At 44.6% G+C, this 24,334-nt stretch overlaps 1 protein-coding gene across 1 annotated transcript in view; it reads left to right on the top strand.

Moving 5' to 3' along the window:
* oma1 (OMA1 zinc metallopeptidase) overlaps positions 1-24,334 on the top strand; it is a 72,713-nt gene that overhangs the window by 4,753 nt on the left and 43,626 nt on the right. Inside the window, 1 exon segment of the mRNA XM_069938497.1 lies at positions 15,127-15,355. Coding sequence (XP_069794598.1) covers positions 15,127-15,355 — 229 coding nt within the window.

Raw genomic sequence — 24,334 nt, 5'->3', positions numbered from 1 at the left:
TGGATGGCCTCTACCTTGTCGGGCAGTGGTGTGGCCCCATTCTTTGTAATTCTGTGGCCCAGGAAGTCGATGGTGTTCATGCCAAACTGGCATTTGGCCAGGTTGATGGTGAGGCCGAACTCCTGCAGACGACTACAGAGATTTCAGAAGTGCTGGAGGTGTTCCTGTCGGGTTCTACTGGCCACGAGGATATTGTCGAGGTAGACGAAAGTGCCATCCAAGTCTCAGCCCACTGCATCTATCAGTCACTGGAATGTCTGCGCCACATTTTTGAGCCCGAATGGCATCCTCAGGAACTCGAACAGCCCAAATGGAGTGATGATGGCCATCTTAGGGATGTCATCAGGATGCACCACGATCTGGTGATATCCTCGTATGAGGTCCACTTTTAAGAATATTGTTGCCCCGTGCAGGTTTGCTGCAAAATCCTGGATATGTGGCATGGGGTAACGGTCCGGGGTGGTGGCCTCGTTGAGCCGGCGATAGTTGCCACATGCTCTTCAGCCCCCAGTTGCTTTAGGCACTATGTGCAGGGACAGGCCCATGGGCTGTCTGACTGTCGAACAACACCCAACTCCTCGAGCTTTGCGGAACTCCGCCTTGGCCAGTCGGAGCTTCTCCGGGGGAAGTCGTCTCGCCCTTGCGTGGAGAGGTGGGCCCTTGGTCAGGATGTGATGTCTGATGCCGTGTCGAGGCATCTCCGTTGTGAACTGAGGGGAAAGGATTGCCGGGAATCCTGCTAGCACCTTGGAGAATTCATCCTCCGAGCTGTGGATGGAGTCCAGGTGCACTGCCAGAATACTAGCGCCCCTCAGTACGATGGTCTGGTAGGTCTCGGTGTGGATGAGTTGCTTACCCTTAAGGTGCACTAGAAGGCTGTGGGCACATAGGAAATTTGCTCCGAGGAGTGGTTGTTCCACTGTGGCCAGTGTGAACTCCCACGAGAAGTGACTGCCCCCAAACTGCAGCTCGGCCCTATGAGTGCCATAGGTCCATATACTGCTGTTGTATCAATGTGGGTCTCACTAGCCTGCGCTTAGTGTCCATCCCTGTTGGGATATCATGCTGACCTGTTCCTGTATCCATCAGGAAGTTTCTGCCGGACAAGTTGTCCCAGACGTATAGGAGGCTTTCTTGGTTTCCAGCCGTTGTGGCCATCAACGAATGCTGGCCTTGTTGTTTCCCTGGAACTCGCAGGGGGACTGGCATCGATGGGCCTCGGTGCCCCGTCACTGGTGGTGGAAGCACCATCTGTCGCTGGATTCGCTCCTGCCTCTCGTCTGCTGGTCCTTGCTTGGGGCTGCTCTGGTCTGATTGCGGGATTTCTTTACGAGCCCCACAGTAGCCGAGCACTTCTGTTTCTGTTTCCACAGAATCTCTGCCTATGCTGCGACTTTCTGGGGGTCAGTGAAATCCGCATCCACCAGGAGCAGATGGATGTCTTCAGGCATCTGTTCCAGGAACGCCTGCTCGAACATGATGCCGGTCTGCTCATCTCACAGGAGGGCCAGCATCTCGTTGATGAGTGCCAATGGAGATCTGTCTCCAAGCCCACCTTGGTGGAGCAAACATGCTCCTCGCTCTCGCCGCGAGAGTCCAAAAGTCTCAGTTAATAGCTCTTTGAAGGCAGTGTAAGTGCCTTCCGATGGTGGCTTGTGGATAAAGTTGGCCACTCTATCTGCAGTCTGCGGATCCAGGGCGCTGACCACATGGTAGTACCGGGTGGTCTCTGCTGTGATGCCCTGGATCTGGAACTGAGCCTCCGCCTGGTCGAACCATACGTTGGGTTGAACTGTCTAGAAGGTCGGGAGCTTCAGGCCAACTGCGCTGACTGCTGCTTCGTTCTCCATTGCTAGGTTTAGATTCCTTCTAAACTGTCGGGGTCACCAATTGTAGCCGACTGCTGCAAAGAAACACACACACACAGGTTAAGCTTGTACTGACAATAACCACAACAGCAATGCGAGTATAAGACAGCTTTAATAAACTAATATGTACATTAAGAGGTCTTATCTCTCTGCAAGACAAATTTGAAAAGCTAGACTGTAGCTCTGGACTACTTTATATACAAGGTCATTGGGATGACCCCTGGTGACCTAGTGGTGTAAGTACATATCACCACATTCACTCCCCACTTAAAAAAATTGTTATCTCCCCCAACCCCACCCCCCGTCCTCCTTCCCTTGTTAGTAAGTTCATAAGTCCAAAATTTTTCGTGGCTTCCATTGCCTTCTGGACCTCCTCGGTAGCAATAAAGGGTGGGGAGTGCGGTCTGCCTTTCGGCCTTTCTTGGTGGAGGTGTGGGAGTGGGAAGTACTGGTTGGTCATGTGGGCTGGGGATCCTCTTGTATGGGATTAGGTCCTGCCATCGTCTAGGGTGGTGATATTTCGTGGGGCGGGCATACCCAGGGTCCTGATTTCCGAGGTGGCTGGTATAGTCCTCTGGGGTGACTCGATGGACGACTGTTCTAGTGACTGCTGCTGCGCTCCTTGTTGATCCGTAGACATCAGTGCTTCCTTCCCATTGTTTACACATCTGGCCAGCATGAGATCCCTGGTGGCCACCGAGTCTTCTCTTCCATCTGGGAATGTGACGAAGGTGTACTGAGGGTTCGCGTGCCTCAACTCCACTTGATCCACCAGCGGGTCCACTTTGTGGGGTCTGCAGTGCTTCCGGAGGAGAACAGGTCCCGGTGTCATCATCCATTTAGGCAGCAATGTGCCCGTCGTGGCTTTCCTTGTGAAAGAAAATATATGGTCATGTGGGGTCATGTTAGTGGCAGTACACAACTAAGAATGTATAGGGTGCAGGGCTTCTGGCAACACTTCTTGCCATCTAGTAACAGGCAGGTCTTTTGCTTTTAAAGTCAAGAGGACCGTTTTCCAGATAGTGGCATTTTCCCTTTCGACTTGTCCATTCCCCCTGGGATTGTAACTTGTAGTGCAGCTGGTAGCAATCCCTCTTTCATGCAGATACTGCTGTACTTCTGCGCTCATGAACGCAGCTCCCCTGTGTGTATGTAGTTCGGGTACCCAAATATGCTCAAGATGGGTTGGAGGCATTTTATAACAGTGGCTGCTGATACATCAGAACACGGGATTGCGAAGAGGAAACGGAAATATTCATATATTACGTTTAGGAAATAGACATTTCTATTATTGGATGGGAGCAGGCCTTTAAAATCGAGGCTGAGGTGCTCAAAAGGTTTGATAGCTTTTATCAGGGTGGCTTTATCTGGCCGGTAAAATTGCAGTTTGCATTCCGCACAGATGAGGCAGCTCTTGTTCACTGACCTCACTTCCTCTACTGAAAATCGGAGGTTTTGGGTTTTAATGAAGTGAAACAGTCTAGCGACCCCTGGGTGGCTCAGCTCACTGTGCAAGTTCTGCAACTGGGACATGTGGTTAAGGATGGCGCAAGTGCCTCTCGACAGTGCATCCGGGGGCTCGTTGAGTCTCCTGGGGCGGTATAGAATGTTGTTAAATGTAGATAATTCTCTCTGCCAGCGCAGGATTTTGTCATTCTTAATTCTCCCCCTGTTCTGGTTATTGAACATAAAAGCCACAGACTGTTGGTACGTGACGAGGGTGAAGTGTTTGCACGCCAGATAATGTCGCCAGTGCCTTATTGCTTCCACAATGGCTAGGGCCTCCTTCTCTACTGCTGAGCGTCTTACTTCTGACCCCTGTAGGGTTTGCAAGAAAAAAGCCACCGGTTGTCCGTCTTGGTTTAGAGTGGCTGCCAGAGCCACATCAGATGCATCCGTTTCTGCTTGAAACGTGATTGACTCATCTATGGACCACATGGTAGGTTGAGCGATATGGTCCCTAATGTCCCTGAATGCTCTGGTGGCTGCTGGGCACAGTGGGAAAACTGAGGCTTTTATAAGTGGGCGGGCCCTCTCGGCATAGTTGGGGACCCATTGGGCGTAGAAAGCGAACAACCCCAAACACCCTTTTAGTGCTTTCAGCATGTATGGCACTGGGAGGTCTCGGAGAGGGCGGATACGGGCTGGGACTGGACTGATTTCCCCGTTCTGCACTATGTAGCCCAGGATTGGCAACTTCATGGCGCTAAAGACGCATTTGTCCCTGTTGTACGTTAGGTTCCTTTCCTCGGCTGCCTGGAAGAAGCGTTTTAAATTCGTGTCATGATCCTCCTGAGTGTGGCCATAAATTGTCACATTGTCTAAGTAGGGGAACACCGCTTTCAGTTGGAACTCATCTACTATTTGGTCCATTTCTCTCTGAAACAGGGACACTCCATTGGTGACACCGAAGGGAAGTCGCAGAAATTGATACAGCCTGCCGTCTGCCTCAAATGTCATGTAAATGCGATCGCTGTTTCTAATGGGCAGTTGGTGGTATGCTGCCTTCAGGTCTATGGTGGAGAACACCTTATACTGCGGAAAGTTGTTGACGATGTCTGTTATGCGTGGCAGGGGGTAGGCATCTAGTTGTGTAAATTTGTTGATCCACTGCCATGCGCAGTTTTTCTCCTGACTTTACTACAACCACCTGGGCTCTCTAGAGGCTGGTGCTCTGCTCTATGATGTTTTCCTGTAGTAGCCTGCGGATCTCTGTCCTAATGAAGGCTCTATCCCTTGAGCTGTACCTCCTGCTCTTTGTGGCTATTGGTATGCATTCTGGGGTCAGGTGTTTGAACAGCGGAGGGGGTTCTATGTACAGGACAGACAGGCTGCAGTGTTGTTTCTTCCTAAGGCGTAGTGGGGGGTGAGGCTCGTTGTGCACTATTGTAATGCTTTCTAACTGGCACTGAAAATCTAACCCCAATAGTACCGGGGCACAGAGGTGAGGGAGTACTAGTAATTTGAACCCTTCGTATTTTGTGCTCTGGATTTCTAGAGTAACCCTGCAAAACTGTTTTACCTCAGCTGCAAGGTTGCTGGCTGCTAACAGGATCTGGTGCTCACTCGGGCATGTGGGGAGGGCAAGGCGGTTGACGAACCCCTGGTCAATATAACTTTCAGTGCTTCCACTATCTATTAAGCAATTTACCCTCACATCATTAATTTTGATGCACACAGTGGCGTCAGATAAATTGTGTGGACTCACCTGATTCATGTGTAAGGAAGCAAGTCTGGTGTGTCCTTCATGCCCTTCCGTCCGATAGTACTCGGCGTCATATTCAGCTCCTGAAGACTGTGTCCTCTGCTTTGTAGCATTTGTCCAAGATGGCCGGCTGCACATGGCATTCTTCTTTTTCAGTTTGTGGAGAAAGAAGAGCTTTCCCGCCTCTCATTAGCATGAGAATGGGCCGTGGCTGTGGCCTTGGGACTTCTGCAGACTTTTGCATAATGCCCACATTTTCCACAGTTGGAACAGACATTTTCTCTGGCAGGGCAGAGGGCTCTGGGGTGGTTTCTTTGTCCACAAAAAAGGCACTTGAGACCCTCAAGGTGTGCTGCTGCTGTGAATTCCTGTGAGGCAGGATACTTTTCTTTTCATGGGGCTAGAGAGTCCAGCAGTGTGACGTTTGTCCCAGCCCCAGGGTCCTGTGAGCACTCCTCCAATTCTTTCCTGGTGCTTTCTAAAGCTTCTGCAATAGTCTCTGCCTCATCTAGCCCCACCATTCCTTTCTCCAGCAATCGATGTCTCATCTCAGTGGACCATATGCCTGCAACAATTCTGTCCCTAATAAGGTCCTGAGCTGATACTGTTTTAAAGTTGCAGCCTCTCGCCAGGTCTTTCAGAGAGAGCATAAAGTCTCTGGCAGACTCCCCTACTTGTTATGACCTGGTCATGAGCCTGTACCGGGAGTGGTGTTCACTATGCTCCTCACTGTAATGCCTCTGTAAAATGCTCATTGTCACTTGGTAGGACCTGGAATCCTGTATAAGGGAGTAAGGGTGGTCTCCCAGCTGTGCTAACAGCAGCATTAATAGCTCTTTATCTGATGCCTCAGCACCCTCCACATAATTCAGAAAGCATCTCTGCCAGCGGCCGAAGTGTGTGCCAGCTCCGGGATTTCTGAGGTCAAGCTCCAGCCTGTCTGGTCGCACCACATGGCTAAGCCGCAGTCTCTGGTCCCTTAGGTGTAGCAAGGGAGGATCCTGGGGTACTGGGAGCTGCTGGTAGAGCCTCTGTGAGGCTTATGTCTGCTGGAGGAGTAACCTGGGTGCTTGGGGGTGTTGGCTGAGTCTCTGGCTTTGGGACATTTGCAACGGGCTTAGGGGGGAATCCCAGCGCTAGCGTCAGGTCTCCGTGGTACTGGGGAAACTGCTGCTGGGGGAGTGATGGTAGCGGTGTCTGCTTTCCCTGGCTCTGGAGTGGTTGGAAATTCTGCACATACGTGGCGATTGGGAGCACGACGTGGAGATCCTTCCACCTGCACTTGTAGTTGCCCCTTTCTGATCGGACCGGGGTTTAGGGTCGGTGGCGCCTGTACCGGCAAACCCACGGGCAGGCAGGGCTCTTGGCCATTTCGTACCTGCCCTATCGTACTTCTGTGGTCTTCCCTGCATTCCACCACGATTCTAGTACAGTGGTTCCTTGCTGTCTCTGTCCTCGGAAGCACGTGCGTGCTAGTCGTCTCCGGATTCCATTCCTCAGGAAGAGTCTCCAGGTGGTTGGGAATGTGCGTTGGAGCAGAAGCAGCTTCCATCCTAGTAGCTATCATATTAGTTTATTAAATTGTACTGACAATAACCACAACAGCAGTGCGAGTATAAGACAGCCTCGGTCGAGTGAGGCAGAGAGTGGGAGGCGGCGGCCCCAGTCCGGGCACAGGGAGAGCAGCAGCGGCCCCGGCCCAGGTCCGGGCGAAGGGTAGGCGGCGGCCCCGATACGGGCAGGAGCAAGGGGGAGACGGCGGCCCCGGCCTCGGTCGAGTGAGGCAGGCGGAGGCCCCGATACGGGCAGAGAGTTGGAGGCGGCAGCCCCAGTCCGGGCACAGGGAGAGCAGCAGCGGCCCCGGCCCCGGTCCGGGCGAAGGGTAGACGGCGGCGGCCCCAATATGGGCAGGAGAAAGGGGGAGATGGCGGCCCCGGCCTCGGTCGAGTGAGGCAGGCGGAGGCCCAGATACGGGCAGAGAGTTGGAGGCGGCGGCCCCAGTCCGGGCACAGGGAGAGCTGCGGCGGCCTCGGCCCCCGTCCGGGCAGTATGGATTGACCTAGGAGGGGAGGCAGACCCCTCCAGCCTGGGTAATAAACCTGCATAGGAGAAGGCCACTCCGATATAAAACCTACGACCCAAGGACCTCGCTGCCACGTCCCAGCTCGCTTGGCCACGGCACACGAACCATGGGTGTAAAGGGTGGGGCCAGTACTGCGCGCACTGCACTCCACCTAAAACCTACTTTGCGCAGGCCCGAGGACAGGTCCACGTCCTCCCCCTCCACGTCCTCCCCCTCCAAGTCCTCCCCCTCAAAAGATGCTCACAAACTCAAGCTAGCATGCTGGAACATCAGAACCATGCTAGACAAGGCTGATAGCCACCGACCTGAACGTCGGTCTGCCCTCATCGCACATGAACTCCTCAGACTTGACATCGACATAGCCGCTCTCAGTGAAATCCGCCTGGCAGATGTAGGCAGTCTCCAAGAACGCGGCGCGGGCTACACACTCTACTGGTCTGGCAAGCCTTCGGATGAACGACGCCTATCTGGTGTAGGCTTCATGGTCAAGAGCTTCATTGCCTCCAAACTCGAAAACCTTCCGACAGGCCACTCAGACCGAATCATGTCCATGCGACTCCCCCTTCAAAACAAGCGTTGCATCACCCTCATCAGTGTCTATGCTCCAACCCTCCAGGCGGAACCAGCAGAAAAGGACAAGTTCTACACCGACCTGCGCAACCTCATCCAACGCACCCCTACAGCCGACAAGGTTGTCATCCTTGGCGACTTCAACGCTCGCGTCGGCAAAGACTCAGAAACCTGGCCTGGAATCCTGGGCAAGCATGGCGTCGGCAAGTGCAATGACAATGGGCGCCTCCTGTTGGAGCTCTGCGCAGAACAGCGGCTTGTCATTACAAACACCCTTTTTCAGCAGAGGGATAGCCTTAAGACTACCTGGATGCATCCCCGATCCAAACACTGGCACCTCCTGGACTACATCCTGGTGCGAGAAAGTGACAAACGAGATGTGCTCCACACCAGGGTCATGCCCAGCGCGGAATGCCACACTGACCACCGGCTGGTTCGCTGCAAGCTCAACCTTCACTTCAAGCCAAAGCCCAGGAACAGTAAAGCCCCCAGAAAGAGGTTCAATGTTGGAAACCTGCAGTCAGACGAAGCGAGAGGAAACTTCCAGGCAAACCTCAAAGCAAAGCTCGACGATGCAACCCGCCTCACGGACCCGTCCCCTGAAACCCTCTGGGATCAGTTGAAGACTACCATACTGCAATCCACTGAAGAGGTACTGGGCTTCTCCTCCAGGAAAAACAAGGACTGGTTTGACAAAAACAGCCAGGAAATCCAGGAGCTGCTGGCAAAGAAGCGAGCTGCCCACCAGGCTCACCTTACAAAGCCGTCCTGTCCAGAGAAGAAACAAGCCTTCCGTCGCGCATGCAGCCATCTTCAGCGCAAACTCCGGGAGATCCAAAATGAGTGGTGGACTAGCCTCGCCAAACGAACACAGCTCAGCGCGGACATTGGCGACTTCAGGGGTTTCTACGAGGCTCTAAAGGCTGTGTACGGCCCCTCACCCCAAGTCCAAAGCCCGCTGCGCAGCTCAGACGGCAAAGTCCTCCTCAGCGACAAGATCTCCATCCTCAACCGATGGTCAGAACACTTCCAATCTCTTTTCAGTGCCAACCGCTCAGTCCAAGATTCCGCCCTGCTCCAGCTCCCTCAACAGCCCCTAAGGCTAGAGCTGGATGAAGTCCTCACCCTGGATGAGACATATAAGGCAATCGAACAACTGAAAAGTGGCAAAGCAGCAGGTATGGATGGAATCCCCCCAGAGGTCTGTAAGGCTGGCGGCAAAACTCTGCATGCCAAACTGCATGAGTTTTTCAAGCTTTGTTGGGACCAAGGAAAACTGCCTCAGGATCTTCGTGATGCCACCATCATCACCCTGTACAAAAACAAAGGTGAGAAATCAGATTGCTCAAACTGCAGGGGAATCACGCTGCTCTCCATTGCAGGCAAAATCTTCACTAGGATTCTACTAAATAGAATAATACCTAGTGTCGCCGAGAATATTCTCCCAGAATCACAGTGCGGCTTTCGCGCAAACAGAGGAACTACTGACATGGTCTTTGCCCTCAGACAGCTCCAAGAAAAGTGCAGAGAACAAAACAAAGGACTCTACATCACCTTTGTTGACCTCACCAAAGCCTTCGACACCGTGAGCAGGAAAGGGCTTTGGCAAATACTAGAGCGCATCGGATGTCTCCCAAATTTCCTCAACATGATTATCCAACTGCACGAAAACCAACAAGGTCGGGTCAGATACAGCAATGAGCTCTCTGAACCCTTCTCCATTAACAATGGCGTGAAGCAAGGCTGTGTTCTCGCACCAACCCTCTTTTCAATCTTCTTCAGCATGATGCTGAACCAAGCCATGAAAGACCCCAACAATGAAGACACCGTTTACATCCGGTACCGCACGGATGGCAGTCTCTTCAATCTGAGGCGCCTGCAAGCTCACACCAAGACACAAGAGAAACTTCTCCGTGAACTACTCTTTGCAGACGATGCCGCTTTAGTTGCCCATTCAGAGCCAGCTCTTCAGTGCTTGACGTCCTGCTTTGCGGAAACTGCCAAAGTGTTTGGCCTGGAAGTCAGCCTGAAGAAAACTGAGGTCCTCCATCAGCCAGCTCCCCACCATGACTACCAGCCCCCCCACATCTCCATCGGGCACACAAAACTCAAAACGGTCAACCAGTTTACCTATCTCGGCTGCACCATATCATCAGATGCAAGGATCGACAATGAGATAGACAACAGACTCGCCAAGGCAAATAGCGCCTTTGGAAGACTACACAAAAGAGTCTGGAAAAACAACCAACTGAAAAACCTCACAAAGATAAGCGTATACAGAGCCGTTGTCATACCCACACTCCTGTTCGGCTCCGAATCATGGGTCCTCTACCGGCATCACCTACGGCTCCTAGAACGCTTCCACCAGCGTTGTCTCCGCTCCATCCTCAACATCCATTGGAGCGCTTTCATCCCTAATGTCGAAGTACTCGAGATGGCAGAGGTTGACAGCATCGAGTCCACGCTGCTGAAGATCCAGCTGCGCTGGGTGGGTCACGTCTCCAGAATGGAGGACCATCGCCTTCACAAGATCGTGTTATATGGCGAGCTCTCCACTGGCCACCGTGACATAGGTGCACCAAAGAAAAGGTCCAAGGACTGCCTAAAGAAATCTCTTGGTGCCTGCCACATTGACCACCGCCAGTGGGCTGATAACGCCTCAAACCGTGCATCTTGGCGCCTCACAGTTTGGCGGGCAGCAACCTCCTTTGAAGAAGACCGCAGAGCCCACCTCACTGACAAAAGGCAAAGGAGGAAAAACCCAACACCCAACCCCAACCAACCATTTTTCCCCTGCAGCCGCTGCAACCGTGCCTGCCTGTCCCGCATTGGACTTGTCAGCCACAAACGAGCCTGCAGCTGACGTGGACTTTTACCCCCTCCATAAATCTTCGTCCGCGAAGCCAAGCCAAAGATACACTAAGAGGTCTTGTCTCTCTGCAAGACAAACCAGGAAGGCTAAACTGTTTTATATACAAGGTCACTGGGATGACCCCTGATGACCTAATGGTGTAATTACATATCACCACAAAGCTCACTCACTTTATTAGGGCTGGAAAGACTGCTTTTATACTGTTCAAGTTCCTGCTGTTTTTACTTATTGACTGAGTCATCCATATGAATAATAATAGCGGGTGGGAACATCCATGCATATGAAGGCCCTTCTTCCCCATCCTGTTTCTGCTGAGTTAGCTGTGCAGCTTGACCAATGCCATTTTAGGGCTGTTGGTCTGATGCTGCCCCAGCTTCTACTCCTGCCAGTTCGTTGTCCTGGGAGTCGCTTTAGCGATCTCTGTCCACGTCTGCTGCCGCGTGATATGCCGGCCTGATCTCCGCAATTGTGGGCTGCCACATTTTGTAAGTTATGGGAATTACTTGATCAAAGTGAACTTTACATAATTAAAGACTTCCTGCTATTTTTTTTAAATTACATTTTGAATTGTCTTTTGTCTTAAATGCAGTATCCTTAATGCAGGTGTATTAGGCATTGTAAGAGTGAGTCTCAGTTGACCAGAAAATTGCATTTCCAGCAATCGCAATCCCCATAGATGCTGGATAATGGGGATTTTACTGTAATTGCAATAGATAAAGAAGAAAATGGTGAAAATATTCAGCAGGTCAGGCAGTATTTGTGGCAAGGGAAGCAGTTAATGTTTTGATTTCAGTTCTGACCTAAGGGTTTACCGCCTGAAATGTTAACTGTTTCTCTTTTCACAAGGCGGCCTGTTCTCATGAGCGTTTCCAGTATTTTCTGATCTTATTTCAAATTTCAAGCATCTGCAGTTATTTGATTTTTTTTCAAATAACTGAATTAGTTTTAAAAGCGCTTGAGCTATGTGAGGTCCTGGTTTTTTTTTGTTTAGTAGAAATGATAAAATTAGAAACAGTGCATTTCATTGGCAAGGTTTGATTATTTTTGCTTGAATAAGATGATTTCTGAATGCATCATCGTCTGACAGAAACCAATCATTTGTGTTTGACAACGGGAAGGCTTTCAGCCCCGAGCTTGTTCTTCCAGAAGTTATGTCAACGTTGATCAGTACTTCATGTTCATTCATTTGCTTTAGTAAAAAAAAATCAAATGATATCTCATCTTTAAGTTTTCATTAGTTTCCTGTGGAAAGAGAGATTGAAACTTCACCTGCCCTTTGCAGGGAATTGGGGGAAGTGTATCTATTAGCGCTGTTATAGCTCAAATTGTAAGGTTATGCCCCTAGTTTTGGATAATCCCAAGAGAGAAATTAATGCCACTGCCTCTACCTAATCAGATGTCAAATTTTTAAACACTTCATATGGATCCCTCCAAGGAAAAGGTCAAAGGAATACAAAGCAAATTTCAGCCTTAATATAAATCTGCTGAATCTATGCTGTTCCCGTTCAACACCTGTGCAACATGGGCATTATATTTTATCACTCCAATTCCCTTGACATAAACAAAGCATTACTTTGGTTTCATTCAATATTTTATGAACTTGAACAGTAAATTTTTTGTTAGTTATGTACATGGACATTTATGTATGTGTGTTTTAGCAAGAAAATTGAGAGTTGGGTCTAGATTACTGAGAAGCAGTCCAGTGGTTACACCAGGCTTTCTCTTTGTTACACTCTGTTTAACAAATTACTACCCCATTAATAAATTTATTTTTATTTTTGCCAATCGTTTATGGAACCTCTTTCATTTTAGATACAGCATTGTAACAGGCCCTTCTAGCCCACGCCATGCTGCTAAATTACACCTGGGTGTCAAATTAACTTACTAACCCTCTATGTCTTTAAAATGTGAAAGGAACCAGGAAGCCCTCGCGGTCCCAGTGCGAATGTACAAACCTTACAGGCAGTGCTGGAATTGAACTTGGGTCACTGGCGCTGTAACTGCATTGTGGTAATCATTACACTAACTGTGTCATCCTTTCTGAGGTTATTAAATGCAACACCCCAATGCTTTCTAGTAATCGTTGCCAAAATTGTAACTGTAGATTTGTCACTGTTACACCTCTGCATCTTAAATCCATCTGACTCTAGTTCAGATTGTCCAAAAGCTTAGTCTCCGATAGATTTCAATGATCTTTGAATGATGTAAAATTTAATAGACAGTGTTTACTTTGTTTTGATTTTTATTAATGAATGATGCGATGTTTATAATATTTATAAAGACAATGTCTATAAAGTTTTAGAAAATTGTGGCAAAAGTTATATTTCCTTTGGAGAATAAGCCATTTGTAGCTGATTTATTCACCTTGCATCCTGGAACGATTATCGACAATGTAAGTGCGACAGAAAAAGAGGGCATAGAATTAATTCAGATTTTTTTTTCTGACACAAAGGGGAATGGGAAATGAACAGACCTCCCATTATTCTTTCCTTGGCTTCTGTGAAGCATTTCCCTGGAGGCATAGAGTTGTATAGCATGCAAACGCCCTGCAGCCCACCAAGTCCATGCCTCCCACCAAGTCCATGCCTACCATCAAGTCATTTACACCAATCTTACCCTCATCCCATTTTATTCTTTCCACTCTGCAACCACCTCTCCCTCCCAAGTTCGACCACTTGCTTGCATGCTGGTGATATTTTACTTACCAACATGACTGGGATCAGGATGGAAACTGGAACAACCTGGAGGAAAACCATGTGGTCGTTGGGAGAATGTGCAAACTCCATGCAGGCAGTACCTGAGGTCAGAATTGGAGCTGGGTCTTTGGCAACATAAGGCAGAAGCACTTACTAGCTCCTGGCTGCAATTAAACTGCCTTCTTGAGACTAAAATTCCTCCTTGTTAGCTATGATATTGGTCTTTTCTGTGAAGGCCAATGCAAGGTGTTTATTTAGAATTTTAGACATTTATATGATTTTGGTCAGCAGAAGGCTTTGTTTTCCTTTTTGCAATCTTCATTCCTTACAATTAGGAGTTTTCCAACATTTTACTTGCAAGATTTATTTGCAATAGAGACAGAAAATACTGTCTGAGAAGGTTTGTCATAGGAAACACTGTTAATGTTTCAGATCATTATCTTTCATTAGAACAAGGAAAAAAATTAAAAATGGGTGTGATTCCAATTGCAGAGAATAATGGAGAGAATAAACAGAATGTCCATGAAAGATTGGAGGCCGAGAGAAACTGAATGATTAAAAAGGTGGTAGTGCTGGTTGTCAGAGGATGATGTAGATTGATAGTCACTGTTTATCTGTTTGACTGTGATAAATGTGGACAGAGTAGAAAACAAAGCAATGGTAGAACAAAGAGCGATGAAACACAACAGTTGCGGAATTTGAAATAAAAGGGCATGAGGGAAATATCCAGCCATTTCAGCAGGTGTGTGTGTCTGGAGGGGTGGGTGAGGGAAGAGAGAGACATTTAATATTGTAGGTTGAAGAAGGTGTAACAGCACCGATTTACCACACCTTACAAACAAATAAAGAATGCACTCACACGTTTCTTTCAGCATACCCTGAATTTGACTTCGTTAGTCACTAGGCACAACACTGCATTCTTCAACTCCCCAAACACAACCCAGCTAAACTCTTCTGACCTTCTCATTGGCTCACTGCCACACGGGTGATCCTGACCACTCTCACTCTCCTTCTCTTGCATCTGCGGTTCATCACTTGTATACTGATGCTTAACACACCTGTGCATGTCCCCTATTAACCTTGTGTGTCCCATCGCTTTCGTCAGCACCACCGCTCCTGACGAAGGTAAGTGCGCAACCAAGGTCTCATGAGAATTGTTTACGTGCACCTTCTTTTGCCTCCCTGATTTTTAAATTTTTTTCTGGAGAATCCCTACAATGTTGAGTGTTGGCATAGACTTTCCCGAGATGATAAGAAGCTCCTCAAAGAAATGAAGGAAATTGGAAAGGATCTATTTTGTTGCACAAGTTTCAAGTCAGTAATTCAGATAAAACTTTGATTTTGAATAAGAGAGTGAAATATTTTTATTTTCATTTTCTTGAGGTATTTTACTTCCTTCCTCGGTTTCAGTTTGTATTAATGTCTCTTGAATTGCAATAGTTTCCATTTTAATATTTTACTGCAAAATTGTCCTTGCATTTTATTTTTTTGCTTATTGAAATATTGTGACGTTCCCAGTCTTTTGGCTTTAACTGGGCATTTGAAAGTGCAGCAAGGTGTAAATGCTCGTGTGTTAATTCTATTAAATTTTAGACTCCAGTCAGGCTTTGAAGAACTTTTATTTTAAACATCTTGAATCCAAAGATAGAACTGCCAAACAGAGGCAATGGCACTTGGAAGTTTGTCAGCAGAAGGAGAATTGGCATTGACCAAGGTCCACTCAAAGAATTTCAAGACTCAAAGCAATGAATGCTCTCTAATCCACATTTTCCCAGCTGGGAGAATCCCATTATGTTTCTTCAAGCTATAATGTGATTGGTTTGTTTTCTCAGGAGTATACGGAAATGGTGGCAGGCTCTTCCACCTGATGAACAGAAGATGCTCAAGGACAAGGTGAAAAAGAATAAGTGGAGAATTTTGTTCAGTCTATGTGGCCTTTCAGGTGTGATTGGAATATATTTCTGGACCCATCTGGATAAGAGTCCAATCACAGGACGCACTCGCCTACTGGTGTTCAGCAAACGGCAATTTCTGCAGCTGGCTGAATTTGAGTACCAGTCGGTAAGTGTGCATTCTACATGTAACCAAGCCCTTGTGACTGATGATGTGCCTTCTTTCAGAATTAGAAGCAGAATTTATTGCAATGAACAAGTCACGAAATTTGTTGTTTGGCACTGTGCAAAGATAGACAAACCACCTTACAAAAATTTTTAAAAGTGCATGGAAAGTCAAAGTAAGGCAGTGCCTTTAGTTCATTGATCATTCAGCAATCTAATGGCAGTGTGGAAGAAGCTGTCCTTGTGCCGCTGAGTGCTCGTCTTCAGGCTCCTGTACCTTTTCCCCAATAACCATATAACAATTACAACATAGTAACAGGCCAACTTGACCCTTCTAGTCCATGGTGAACCCTTTCTCCCACCTAAACCCACTGACCTACATCAACCCATAACCCTCCATTCCTTTCCTGCCCATATACATATCCAACTTCTCCTTAAATGCTAATATTGTGCCTACCTCCACCACTTTGTCTGGAAGCTCATTACACTCACCCACCACTCTCTGAGTAAAGAAGTCCCTCCTCATGTTACCTCTAAACTTTTGCCCCCTAACTCTCAACTCATGTCCTCTCATTTGTATCTCCCCTTTCTTAAAGGAAAAAGCCTCTCCACATCAACTCCATCTATGGTCCTAATAATTTTAAATACCTCAATCAAATCCCCTCTCAACCTTGTGTGCATGTGTATTTGGGAGTGGGTAGATGGCATACTGAAATAGGTAGTTGTATACCACTTGAAAAGATTACATAAAATTTATATAATAAATTTGAAATTTTTCAAAAGATTTGGTAAACATATTTACAAATTTAAGGAATTAAGTTGTAATCACCCAACTGAACCTTCCGACTTCTAAAAATTAAGATATGTTCGACTTTATTTGATAGTTTTAATAAGTTTTTATAAATATTATCCAGATGTTCTCTTTTTTCTTTCTTTCTTTTCCATTGGGCTGTTAGGATGGAGGATAGGAGGGGGGAAATTTTTTTTAAATCACTGTATTAATTTTTAATATTTTTGAATAAGAAATTTATGTTTGTTTTTTAATACATGTGTGAAATTAAATTAATTTTTTTTTTAAACCTTGTACGCTCCAAAGAATAAAGACCTAACTTATTTAACCTTTCCCTATAACTTAGACCCTGTAACCACGGCAACATTCTAGTAAATCTTCCCTGTACTCTCTCCAATTTATGAATATCTTTCCTATACTTCGGAGACCAAAACTGTACACAATATTCCAAGTTCGGCCTCCCCAATGTTTTGTACACTTTTAATATCTCAGCTCCTATGCTCCATGCATGAGCAGTGGAGGGGGTCCTTGAGGATAGAGGCTACTTTCATAAGACACTGTCTCTTGTAGATGTCCTCGATGGAGTGAAGTCTGGTGCCTGTGATATTGCAGGCTGAGTTAACAACCCTCAGGAGTTTTTTATTGTCCTGAGCATTGGCATCTACGTACCAGACAGTGATGTAACCAACTAGAATACTCTTCACGGTTCATCTGTAGTTTTCGATAGTCTTTGGTGACATACCAAATCACCTCAAACACCTCACGAAGTATAGCTACTGACAAGCCACCTTTATGATTGCATTGACATGGAGGCTCCAGGACAGATCCTCGGAGAGGTTGACATCAAGGAATTTGAAGTTCTTGACCTTCTCCACTACTGACCCCTTAATAAGGACTGCTTGTTTTCTCCTGACTTCCTCCTGAAGTCCACAATGATCTCCTTGGTTTTGCTAATGTTGAGTGCAAGGTTGCTAGTGTTTCAGCACTCAATGAGCTGATCTATCTCCCTCCAGTACACTTCCTCATTGCTATTTGTGATTCTGCCAACCACTGTGGTGTCATCGGCAAATTTGTAGGGAGCATTGGAATTGTGCCTGGCTACACAGTTATGGGTATATAGTGAGTAGAGCAGTGGGCTAAGTACGCATCCTTGAAGTGTGCCAAGTACGCATCCTTGAAGTGTGCCTGTGTTGATAGTCATTGAGGAGGAAATTTGACCATTTGTCACCACCCTAACAATTGGCTTTTTATATAAAGCTTTAACCCAACCAATAAAATAAGGGTCAAAATTAAATTTCTCTAACACCTTAAATAAAAAATTCCATTTAACCCTTTCAAAAGCTTTTTTCTGCATCCAGTGCAACCACTATTGGGTGATTGGGTTGCTGTCTAGATGCATTGACCAATGTGATCAATCTAAGAATGTTATCAGAGGCATTTCTATTCTTAATAAAACCTGTTTGATCTACACGTATCAATTGAGGTAAATATTTACCAAGTCTATTCGTTAATACTTTCGCCATAATTTTATAATCTACATTTAGTAAAGAAATAGGCCTATACGAAGATACTTTCAATGGATCCCTAACTTTCTTTAAAATCACAGTAATTATAGCACTCGAACAAGATTCTGGCAACACCTGATCCTCAGTTATATGCTGTAGAACATCTCCAAATACCGAGGATAAATCTTCATAAAATACTTTATAAAATTCAGCTGAAAATCCATCATCCCCCGGTGACTTCCCATTCGGCATCTCTTGTATAGCGTCTTTAATCTCAAAATCTGTAAATGAGGCTTCTCATTCCCTAACCTCCTCCTCTCCTAAAACAGGTAAATTTAATTTAGATAAATAAGAATCAATAGAACCAGCTTCCTGCTTTCCCTCAGAAGTATATAATTGTTGATAAAATGAGTAGAACTAGTCATTAATTTACTGAGGTTTATAGGTAACTATTCATTTCTTTTTAACAGCATTAATAATTCGCAATGTCTGTTCTATTTTTAATTATTTTAATTATGAGCCCTCTCACTAATTCATAATAACATTGCTTAGATCAACTAATTAAATGCTCATACTTATAGGTTTGTAGTGTATTATAACGTAGTTTCAACTTCGCTAAAGCTGTCTTTTTATCTTCTGTAACATTTTTCTGAAATTTCTTTTCCAACTCAGTAATTTATTTCTCCAATGTTAAGCTTTCCGCCACATTTTTAAAAAACTTTCGTAGTATAACTAATAATTTGCCCATGCAAATATGCTTTCAAAGCATCCCATAATACAAAAGTACTACTAACTGTATTAATATTCTCAGCCAGAAATAAAGCAATCTTCTTCAACAAAAGTAACAAATTCTGGTTTCTTTAATAGCATTGTATTAAGCTGCCATCTATAAGACAATTGCACCACTTCCGGACTTGCACAAGAGAGAAACAACATAGAATGATCCGATATGTGCTGGCTTTTATATTCGGCTTGAAGTACTCTACCTTGTAAATGTGCCAACATTAAAAAAATCTATTCTAGAAAATGAATCATGTCTAAATGAATGAAAGGAAAAATATTTCTCTGTAGGATTTACTCTCCTCCAAATATCAATTAAATTCAAATCTTTCATCAAGGCCCCTAATTGTATTGCCATCTTTGATTTCCTTATACTTTTTGGTGACCTATCCAACAAAGGATCTAAAACACAATTAAAATCTCCCCCAATCAAAATATTTTCCTTGGCCTGATTTAACAAGAAAAAAGCCTCCGACATAAACCTTTCATCATTCACATTAGGTGCGTAGATATTTAACAAAGTCCATGATTCAGCAAAAGTTTTACAATTCAACCTCAAAACCATCCCTGCATTACCTTCAAAGGATTCTAATTCAAACGGTAATTTCTTATGAATTAAGATCGCTACACCTCTCGCCTTGGAATTGAAAGAAGAAGAAAACACACGACCAACCCAATCTCTATTCAATTTCATATGTTCTTTTTCAGTCAAATGTGTTTCTTGCAAAAAAGCAATATTGACTTTCATTTTTTTATATAAGCCAATACTCGTTTGCGCATAATAGGGTTATTCAATCCCTGGATATTAAAAGTTGCAAAGTTCAAGTTAGACATTTCAGTAAAATTTCCATTATAAAATATTACTCCCCTTTCTAATTCTCTAAATATTCTTGACTCCCCCCATATAAAAATACCACAAAAACAAAAAAAAAATATATATATAAACTTCCCCTCAGTAAACTACTAAAAAGTAGTAACTCCCTAAAAATCTGGATGTGGTAAAACCCACTAGTGGCAGACGACTATCACGCCTCAGTGTCATCCACCACCCACCCCCAATCAGACTTCCACAAAGTAATTATACAGACATATTCAACCCAACGATTCCAATCCCAATGATTGTTCCGGGTTTTCAATATCAAGAAGACTTTGCGTCAATTCAATCTTCTTTCCATTCTTTCTGTGTTTCCCATTCTTTCCATTCCCATTTCCATTTACCCTCTTTTTAGTCGACAATAATGGCGACCGACCATTCCCAAGCAAATCTGGTAACGAGTTAGCAAAAATTAATCTCAAAAAATTGAGATTGAAAATTCCCATAAAAAACTTGTAACCCTTTCAGCACAACACTTCTTTAGCTGAATTAAATTCTCGGCACCTTTAATAATTTTTTGACTCAAATCTGCATAGAAGAACACTCTGTTATTTTGAACCATCATTGGAGTCTGATTTTGCCATGTAACTCGTAATATCATTTCTCTGTCTTGAAATTTCAAGCAACGAATCAAAACTGCCCTTGGTGGTTGACCTGGAAATAGTTTTTTCCTCAATGCTCTTTGCGCTCGATCCAACTCAAGATCATCCGGAAAAAAATTTCTTGCCCAATACCTCAGGAATCCATTTCTTAAAAAACTTTACCGGATCTGAACCTTCCATATCTTCTGGGAGACCAACTATTTTTACATAATTTCTTTGACCTTGATTCTCTGATGAGTCAATCTTCTTCAATAATTCCTTTTTCTGAATCACCCAATCCACAAAAGAATCCTCCACTTTTTCCATTTTTTCTCTATTACAATCCATTTGGTTGTTACATTCAAAAAAGGCTTCTGCAGTGTCCACTGTTTTTATACATCTACTAACATCACTTTTAACTACAGTCATATCTTTCTTCATAGAGGTCATCTCTTCACACATATTGTTCATTTTAGTTTTCACTTCCATAAATCCTTGATTTACCTGTGTAGACATCTGCATTGACATGTTTTCCATTTGGTGAGCAATCCCTTCCAATATTGTAAACACAGAATCCAGTCCAGGTTCCATCACTTCCCCTTGAGGCCTATCTTCTCTGGTCCCAGTCCCCATATATTCTTCCTGTGTTGATTCCAATAGCGCTGGGCTCTCCTCCTCTTCTGACACAATGGTTCCTCTTCTGGTGTGTCTATGGGTCTGGATACCCGTCGACAGCGCGCCGACCTCGTCAGCCCACCGTCTTTCGGGAACCCCAACAGTCCACACCTTCTCTAATAAATCCCGAACTCGCGACGCACCGCGCATGCCCAGTAGAGTCACCGACCGCGCAGGTGCGTCATATGATGCTACACCGCACGCCCCTAGACCACCAGGCATTACCGCGGGCTCACGTATCTATTCCCTCTCGGCCAATCCGCCCACACACACAGGCTCACGTGGGCGCGAGTCAGGGCCGACTGAGCTCATCACAGAACTGGCGCCATCTTGCGGACGTGCGATTAACGCCGGTGTAATACTCAGCCGAGCAGGGGTCCTCTGAGGCTTGGGAACTCCAGTCTACGACTCCGTGGCTTCAACTTGGTAGGTAGGCCTCAATTCTTCAACACTTTTATAGGGTAATTTCTTCTGTAACTGAGTTTTTGATTTCTTCACGTTTGTAGCCATTTCAATCCTCCACTGTTCCAAAGTCTGTAAATACTATTTTTAACAACTTTTACAAGTTTTAAAATCAGGTATATTTATAAGTCTAACTGGGGAAAGGTGAAACTGCACGTCTTCCCTCTATGCTGTCTTGCCACGCCTCCCCCCCCCCCCCCCCCCAACCTTTCTCTGTAACTTGTTGCTTTATCCACAGAGATCAATGTCACAGGCATCTTTCACTTCCTTGTCTTGGGATCATTCCTAGCTCTGGTGTTGCTGACCTCTGCCTTAACTCTCTTTGTCGAACATTGGTGCAGTTGATGTTGGGTGGAAATGTAATTAGATTTTCATTCCATTCACTGAAGTGGTACAGATCTTTGCTTGCACTGGGGGCTTCCTCAATGTGGAGACATTTGGAGACTGAACTCAACTTTGGGGACCACTCTGTGGCAAAAAAAAACATGCTTGTAGCCTAATGCAGAAAGATCGTGCCTCTGGTGGGTCTGTTCCTCACCATTTTTCAACCACAGCAGCTCCACCATTGTGGAATGTTAGAGACTGAGGAGAGTTCAGATGCTGGAATCTGGAGCAAATAGCAAACTGCTGGAAGAATGCAGTGGGTCGAACTGCACCCAAGGTGGGAGAGAAATTGTTTGGGTCAAGACCTTACATCAAATGACAATTCCTTTCCCCACACAAATGCAGCAGGGACCTGCTGAATTCCACCTTTCCATATATCATTAACAGGGTTTTTTTTCTCTCTCTTTGTGCAAATTTCTATCCACTGCCAGTAGAAAAATCTTGTCGGAGTATTTCCTCACTGTTCCATGATGCCTACCTTGACAGCCTTCTTAAATCTTTTCCAGCAATCTGCTGATTGAACAACTTCTAATTTTTTTTATCCTGATTTTGCGAGAAATCAAGATGAATCACTGTGCTCCTTCATATTTTTCTTAGTAAACCACGTTTTCACCATGAACAGTTTCATATGTTTCTCAAATATTACTGGTTTTAATTCCTTTGTTATGGCTTTTTTAAAATTCCTTCTGACTTTTTTTTCCTTGACCACTGAATAATTATTCAATTATAATGAACTTCATTCTCCTCTGGACAAAGCCATATTTACGAATTGGGCTATAACATCATTCTGGACAAAACAGCTTCCACCCTTGTTGATTGTTTTTATTCCAAATGCTTTCTGCATTTATTTGCACACAAATCAAGCCCACTTCTGTCATGGTTTAAATTAATGAGAACAAAGTATAATTAAGAAAAGCGATTGACTTGCAGATTGATGAGAGGTACAGCCTCCAGGGTATTTTGGTTTTTGATAAATGAAAACTGATTTATGCATTGTTTCTGCAGTTGGATCAATTGCATCTTAATTTGCATTCCTCTCAATGTTTTCACTAAAATGAATTACTGGAACATTTTTCTATTTGTCTCATATAATTTGGCATTATACAAATATATTGTCTGCCTCCATATTTTTGTTTATGCACTGTTTTGAAGATGCCTTTGAAGTTGATGTTGAAAGTTGTAGAGATTCTGAATTCCATTTATTCAACTGCAAATGGTTTCCTCTCGTCAGATATCTTGCTGAAGAACTAGAAGCTTTCTGTGGTGTAGTGTCTCTCAGTTTATACTGCTTTTTGCTGAAGTCAAAGAGTGAAAGAGAAACTAATTCTCCTTCAGCCACTAACTCAAGTTCAAAGCCAAGGACACTAAGGCTAGGAGTCTTGGGCTACATTAGAATTATTTGGTTGTGAAGGCAGAGTTGCCACATTTCCAGATATAAATTAGCCAGTAGCTATAGTAGTGAAGCAGGCTGCTACTTTCCCTGAAAGGTCCTGAAACACTGTCAGGCAGCACAAAAAAATTAAACTAGGGCATGACTCCACATTTTCTCTATTTTATTCAGTAGGTAATATAGATTGCATTTCCAATATGATAAATTTAGGTCAGTGGGGAGTACCCTTGTGTTGCATCTTTATTGCAATCTATCTGGTACTGGAAATTTATGTAATAATTGAGAAAAAAAATTAGACATTGAGTTATGTGTATATGCCTCAAACAGGTTTCAATTAACAGCCTTACCTTTTAGAAGATGTCCTTGTAGAATTTTTTATCTTAATTTCTTTATGAACAAATTAAGTTAATTACTTCACAAAATGCACATTGCATAAAGGAAGTTGCTGAGTTCAGGTTCAATAAGCTACCTGTTTAATACTGACAACAAGAATAATGTGCTTAAAAGGATTTTGTGGTGTTTCTTTCCTTAAAGTATAGATCAGATTAAGGGTTCAGCAGCCATTTTCATAATCTGTAGCTTTTATCATTTGATAGTTTCTGTCAGCTAAAAAATGGCTACAATTTTTCAGAATGATTAAATAGTGAATGATTATTCTTTACATTGGAGAAATCTGTACACATTTTACGTGCAGTTTTAAATGGATCTTCCATTCCCTAAATGATTATCCACAAATTCCCCAAATAATTATTTTGCTTTAGGCCATTTTTTAAATAAAAATTGTATTTGTTGTGCACGAAGGGTGAAATCACTGCACTTAGCAACAAAGCACTTATAATTATGTATTACCTACCAGAAATAACTTGCTGCATAATGGAATGATGACCCCCAAAGTCAAAAATAATAGCTTGTCTGACTGTCAAGTTGTAAGTGCAATTGAATGTATTTAACTTGGTACAAAGCACAAGTAAAATTTCACACAATTTTTTTTCCAAGTTTCATTGTGATGAAGGTGGAAGGAAATTTACCACATAAAAGCACGATAAGAACAAAATTATTTAGTTAATTTGAGGAATTATCTTCAAACCTAATTAAGATACCACATGGAAGGCTGGTCTGGAAAGCAAGGTCACATTGGATTCTGGGTCAGCTGACCAACTAGACACAAAATGAAAAAGAGTAGTCGTGGAGGCTTCTTTTTTCAGATAAGAGACCTGTGACCAGTGGTGTGCTGCAAGGATCAATATTACATCCACTGTTGTGTGATAGTTCTATTGACAATTTGGATAAGAATGGAGGTAGCATGCTTAGTAAGTTTGTAGATGACACTAAAATTGCTGGTCTAGTGGACAGTGTAGAAGGCTATCAAAGACTACATTAGGATCAGAATCAACTGAGTCAATGGACTGAGGAATGGGAGATGGAGCTAAGTTTGGTTAAGTGTGAGATGTTACCCAACCAAGGTGAGATGGGCCTTGGAGAGTTAGATCAGAGAGACTAAGGGGTGCAGATACATAGTTGCCCAAAAGTGGTGACACAGGT

This window comes from Narcine bancroftii, chromosome 5, assembly GCF_036971445.1.
Source record: "Narcine bancroftii isolate sNarBan1 chromosome 5, sNarBan1.hap1, whole genome shotgun sequence".
Lineage (NCBI taxonomy): Eukaryota > Metazoa > Chordata > Chondrichthyes > Torpediniformes > Narcinidae > Narcine > Narcine bancroftii.
This window is presented reverse-complemented; position numbering and strand designations above follow the sequence as displayed.